Below are 6,033 nucleotides of genomic sequence, written 5' to 3'. Positions count from 1 at the left end.
TGCATTTCTGCACCCATGGGTCCACCCCTTTGCAGAAAGCCAATGAAAAATCTTGTTTGAAGTTGGAATATTTAGAACTTTCAAGTACTGGGTATCAAAAAAAAAAGGTCTCATCATAATTAATGTACTTTCAATCTATATATGGTCTAAAATAAGAGCCGAAAACAAATTCTATCTTCTTGTTAGAAGGCAGAGACTACAGTATCCATATTTGGTAGTTTCATCCTCTTTTTTTTTGTTTTAGTAATTTATTTATTTATTTTTTATGAATAGTTTGAGATTTTTTTTTTTTTTTTTTTAAAAAAAAATTGGGACTTCAAATGTAAAAAATTAGTATTTTAAAATCAAAAATAAATATGTGTTTTTTTGAAAACGCACAATTTTAAAAGTTAAACTTCGATTTTAAATGTCAAACTACAATTTTGCTAAACGGTTAACTGCATTTTTAAAAATTACATTTTTAAATTCATATTTTTAAATCGCACTTTGTGAAATCGCAAACACAAATGGATTAGACATAAGTGTGGATATTAGTTCTGTTGGTGTCAGTAGGGACATTTTTGCCTAACAATTCGTGAAAGTCGGTTAATTAACTGACTTCATACCGACAAGGAACAGTTTCGACTTTTCCGGTTAGTCGGTTCATAGGTGGTTGGTTAAGTCGGTTACAAGTTTCTATGTTAAGATTTATCAAGTTTATTGGAATTACATAATCAGTAAAACATATGCTTTATAAATTAAAAGAAAAAGTAAATTCATCCAACACAAACCAAAAGGACAACCATAAATTAGTTGGACAAACACAATAAGGAAACCTTTTAGATAAAATTCAAAATTTAATTGAAAAATTGGTTAATTGTTGGTTAATCGACCAAAAAAACTTTCTATCATCTATTGAACCGAACTGATGTCGAAACAATATTTTTATTTTGCTTATTGACCGTTGAAAGTCGGTTGTCGGTCGGTGACAGTTTGGTGGCTGTCAGTAAGCAGTCAATAGGTGATAAACGGTTAATCTGTCCACCCCTAGGATTAGTAGACTACTTTGCAACTATCATACAATTGGATGATACGGCAGTAAGAACCAATCATTATATCAACACTTGTAAAAAATTAAAAAAAAAAAAAAAATGCCGATTTTTACTACCACATCATGTAATTATATGACACTAGTACAAGAATCTATGTAGGACTTTTATCTCCAAAAGTAGCTTGACTTTTAAAATTAACATTAAATCAAAATTCAATATCGATCAATTCCAAATTTAATGACAATTTTAAAAGTCACGTCATCTTTAGAGGAAATAAAAATAGGATAAAAAGCTTAACTATGGCATTACCCCTCTACTAAACAGAATTACTCTTCTCTTTTGTTCTTTTCCTTCTCTCTACCAATTATTGGACTGAGAAATCATTTCACTTGAATATTTGTGGGTTGGGTGAGTTGGGCCTTATCAGAGCCCAAACTTCTTGAAACCCACTTTTCTTGAAGCACAATCCATGACATCTCAAAGTCCATATTACAGTGTTTGAATCTGGAAGGCTGAGCCCACAAATATGTTGCGCCCAAGTAGCTCTACTGGGTCCAATAGAGCCCACTTTTATTTTACTTTGATGGTTATGGTCGGTATCACCGTATTGATTTGCATCATTGGGCTCAGTAGGGCCCATTTTGGGTGATCTCAATTTATTGAATTTTTTTTTTTTTCCCCACAACAAAAGACTGACATGATCTTCAGTCGATTGAGTTACCTATTAAAAACTATACTTGGAAGCCTTAATTAGAGAGTATTGATCAAAATTAGAGCCTTAATTTTTCTCATAGAATAAATCTTTATTATCAATTATTATTTGGAGGCCTTAGACATGTGCCTAATTTGCCTAATGATTACTTAAAAAAAAAAAAAATGGCCTAATGATTGACGTCCTTGCGTTTATTAATCTAGTTAAGAGACGTTTAAGATCAGTTTCCCACTATTCAAAAGAGGAGAACCCTCGGCTTTTTCCTTTCTACCATATTGAATAAATAAAAAAAACCCAAAGCCCGAAATTAAGGATGTAATCCAACGGTTCGCCGTGTGTCTTAATTAGGAGCTCATTCTTAAAACTTGTTCATAGACACGCAATCATCACTTCCTTATTCCTTGTGGTTAATTAGCAATGTATATGAGTGAGTGCATCCATGCCCAATCTTTTTCATATGACTATTTGCATGATTTTTCCCATGGTAGTTGACACGGATTGATATCCATCTTATGTTGTTGGGTTGCTCAATTGGCTGGGAGCCATGCTTTATGATCTGCATTCAGCCGGTTTTATAATTTCAACTTCTTTTGTTATTGCCCTTGCTACGTCAAATTTATTTATTATTATTATTTTTTTACGTTGATCTTGTAGGCTAATGACAGATTTGGGTTGTTGCTCATGATAAATTTGATCAATTGTTTAAGGTTTGAGTATAAAATAATTTTTGTTATAATAGGGCCAATTTAGTTACTTTCTGGGTAGGGGGCAAGCTTAATTATTTTGTCCCAAATATATATAGATTTAGCTAATTTTGTCCCAATACCAGCCATCCCCTCCTTTTGTCTCTGATATTAGCTATATGTGGTGACTCTGTAGACTATAGGAAATGTTCTTCATGTCTGAACATAAAAGACTGGTCCTAATGATCTCCTAGTTGGTGAGGTAAAATTAAGCTGCTCTCATAGTCATCTTAAAATCATCCACCCTAAATTGGAAAACATCATTTTAGAAAGGAGATTCTTTAGTAGTTGGTGGGTAGGCCCCTTTGAATGGATAGATTATAATACGCTAATGAGTGTTAAGTATTACACTGGTTATTTATTAAGTGAGACTAACTTTATAAGTGACTTAGCCAAATTGAAATTATAATTTGACGGTCATTTTAAAAGTAATAGTGCTTTTCCAATATCGTTACAGTTTACTCGTTCCATACAAGACAAATATAGTAGATTGCCCCCAAAGGAAAGGTGAAAGTCAGTCAACTACTTTTATTATTCTAGTTTAGAGATGTTTTATCCTGTCAATGCTTGAAACGTAACCCTTCTGTTTACTGAAACTCATGAGGAATCCCAGTCATGAATGAAGAGGTATATATACCTAAGCATGACAAAGCAAAAGAATTTCACACATAAATACAATAAAAAACACACTAAATTGTTAGCATATATACGTCATATTGCAGCTTGTTTTTCCTACACTTTCTAACTACATGTTTGATAAAGTAAAGGAGGCGGCCAACCATTAGCAAAAACAAACGACACATAACTAAAACTAGAGAAAGAATTCCAACTTTCTCACCCATTTTCCAAAAGATACCCTCTATTTTCTACTCATTGATTTGGTCCTCACCAGCTTTTGATCTCCCATATATACCAACTCTTCCTTTATTCATACTCAAATCCCCCATCAAACCCTGCAAAAAGATATCGAAAATGAACCAAACTCATGTGCATATTGCTTACTACTTTGTCCTGGTTAGCCTATCAATCTCCCTCATCGTTCTTACTATTTTCCTCTACCGTTTCTGCAAAAAGAAACCTGTTGAATCTGAAGAAACACTTCCCATCAAGCTCTGTGCTCGCGCGTACCTGTTAACGGATATCGATGCTGCCACCGACGGCTTCAACCACCGGAGAATTGTCGGCCAGGGCCGCCTAGGAACGGTGTATGCAGGCGTACTAGAAGAAGGAGAAGTGGTGGTGGCCGTCAAGCGGATTCTTTCACGGCTGGTGTTGAGTAATGCAGGATTCAGGTTTTCTACTATGATCAAGTCGCTTTCTTTTGCCCAACACCCCCATATAGTGCCAATTATAGGCTATTCAGAAGCTCCTGGTGAGAGAATTATAGTTATGGAGTTTGTTGGCATGGCAAGTTTGGATTTCTATTTACATCAAAACCCAGATGGGGCGACTCTGTTGGATTGGAGCAACCGTTTGAAGATTGCAGCCGGCGCTGCCCGAGGGCTCGAGTACTTGCACGAAGGTATTGTAAATCACCACTTATCTGAACGCTTCTGATATCTAATATCATAAATTGAATCATTTAATTTATATTTTAACTAACAGGTATGACACCGAATATTGTTCATGGTTGTGTCAAGGCCTCGAATATTTTGATTGATGTGAAATTTTGTGCAAGAGTTAGTGATTATGGGCTATCGTTTTTGGCATCCCAAGAGAAGAAAGGCCTAATGGGGTATGTGGATGATGAGGCTGGTGCTTGCAAGGAAAATGATGTTTATGGTTTTGGGGTGCTTTTGTTAGAAATTTTGAGTGGGAGATTAGAAAGTGAAGAAAAGTTACTTGTTAAATGGGCATTGCCATTGATTAAAGACATGAGATTTTCTGAGCTTTTGGACCCAAGACTCGTAATTCCTTCTGATTTAAATCCTTTTGTTAGACTGGCTAAAGCTGCTTCAGCTTGTGTTGGTAACTCAAGGAAGAGCAGGCCTTCAATGGGTCAAGTGGCTGCAATTTTGAACAGTTTGGAGATGGAGGTATGCTTTTGATTCACTGCCTCTCCAAAATGAGCCAATTTAGATGCTATTTTATAGCTAAACTGTTATACGATTATCATACAATTTGATAATTTGACAGTAAAACTCAGAAGATTATATAATAATCGTATAATAATCTACAAAATAGCATTATTCTTTAATAAATTGGTGCCTCCTAAGTTATCCGCGGAGCCAAGTATACTTCTGGTCTAAAAAGGTTGCTGCTGCTACAAGTATCTAATCAGAATATTCGAAGAAAAATTGGAAAATTTGGGCATTTGACTTTGATCAAATCAAATCATCTAAGAGAGTATGAACTTTTATGGGGCTGAAAGAGCAACACAACATGTTAGAGTTGTCCTGCATGTGTTTGACAAGTATTCTGTGGGAACAGTTGAATGGAAAGGTGGGAACAGGTGACTTTGTCCTTTGGACGGTGAATTTTTGATGTTTTTGTTTGCGTGAGGAACGGGGAATCTCTTTTGTGATGAAAGGGACCCTAATACCTTTCTTTCAATCAACCTCTTTATTTCCTTGTCATTGCTTCCTCTTTTGATTAAACATAAATCATCTGCATAATTATATGGCTATTGGCTACGTATGATTTTTGTTTTTGTTTTTTAGCCAAAGGCTACAACTGTTCTAATGTTCACATGATGTATAGTACTTGTGACCCATAAGGGACCCATGTCTTTTTTTTTGTTTTGTTTTTTTGAGGTAAAATGGACCCTTATCTTATTATAATTCGAAGGTGATTAGTTTGAATGCAATTATTGGTTTTTTTTTTTTTTTTGTCCGTGGTGGCATGTAGGAATGGAAGTGATAAACGGCTTAACCATCAATCTAAAAACCCTAATGCTATTTAGATAATGATTTAGTTAAACCTTTAACTTTTAGAATCGTAACGTAAAAGTCTTTCAAAAATTGTTATTGGTTAAAAGAGGTGTCTTCAACATATGCTTTAAAGGGAGCTTCAAAGTAAAATGTTTGTTATAAAAGTTCATTGTAATACATTGAGTTGTGTGAATATAATATTGAGGTCAATAGTTGACTTTTTGTTTTTATTGGTTCCTCTATCCATTTAGCACATTGAAAAATAATAATTAAAGAAAGTAGACAGTAGAATAGATAATTTGTTAGAATTTATATTGAAAAAACAGTAGCTAATATATATAGCTAAAATAGCATAGAAATGCTCTAAATTCAACACAGCAAATTAAATTAATTTGTCATCCTAATCCTGTTTTTTTTTTTTTTTTTAAGCAAATTAAATAAGGAAATGGTACATGAATCAAAAAACCGAAAAAGAGTTGGGCTCCCCAACAACAAACCCAAAACAGTAATACAATGCAAAAAATACAAACAAATAGAAAATGGGCCAAAAAATGGCTCGGTTCTCTGAATCTTGGTCAACAGACCAAGAAATGGCACCATCAAAGTGGTGTTTTAAGCAAGCCAAAGATCTGACTAGCTTTGAAACAACAACACCCTCCAAAAGGAGGATGTTGAAG

General features: G+C 34.3%; 1 protein-coding gene across 1 annotated transcript; it reads left to right on the top strand.

Moving 5' to 3' along the window:
* The first annotated feature begins 3,297 nt into the window (after window positions 1-3,297).
* On the top strand, window positions 3,298-5,062 carry LOC132172180 (serine/threonine-protein kinase-like protein ACR4). Its single transcript, XM_059583629.1, has 2 exons — window positions 3,298-4,008; window positions 4,092-5,062. The coding sequence occupies exons 1-2, from the start codon at window positions 3,459-3,461 to the stop codon at window positions 4,532-4,534; spliced, it is 993 nt and encodes a 330-aa protein (XP_059439612.1). The 5' UTR covers window positions 3,298-3,458; the 3' UTR covers window positions 4,535-5,062.
* Window positions 5,063-6,033: the final 971 nt, after the last annotated feature.

The sequence above is a fragment of the Corylus avellana genome, chromosome ca2 (assembly GCF_901000735.1).
Source record: "Corylus avellana chromosome ca2, CavTom2PMs-1.0".
NCBI lineage: Eukaryota > Viridiplantae > Streptophyta > Magnoliopsida > Fagales > Betulaceae > Corylus > Corylus avellana.
This window is presented reverse-complemented; position numbering and strand designations above follow the sequence as displayed.

Excerpts from the sequence above, each read along its gene's own strand:
- LOC132172180 (XM_059583629.1), top strand. The coding sequence starts at position 3,459 with ATGAACCAAACTCATGTGCATATTGCTTACTACTTTGTCCTGGTTAGC. Across the intron at positions 4,009-4,091 it reads GCTCGAGTACTTGCACGAAG|GTATGACACCGAATATTGTT; the intron begins GTATTGTAAATC and ends TTTAACTAACAG.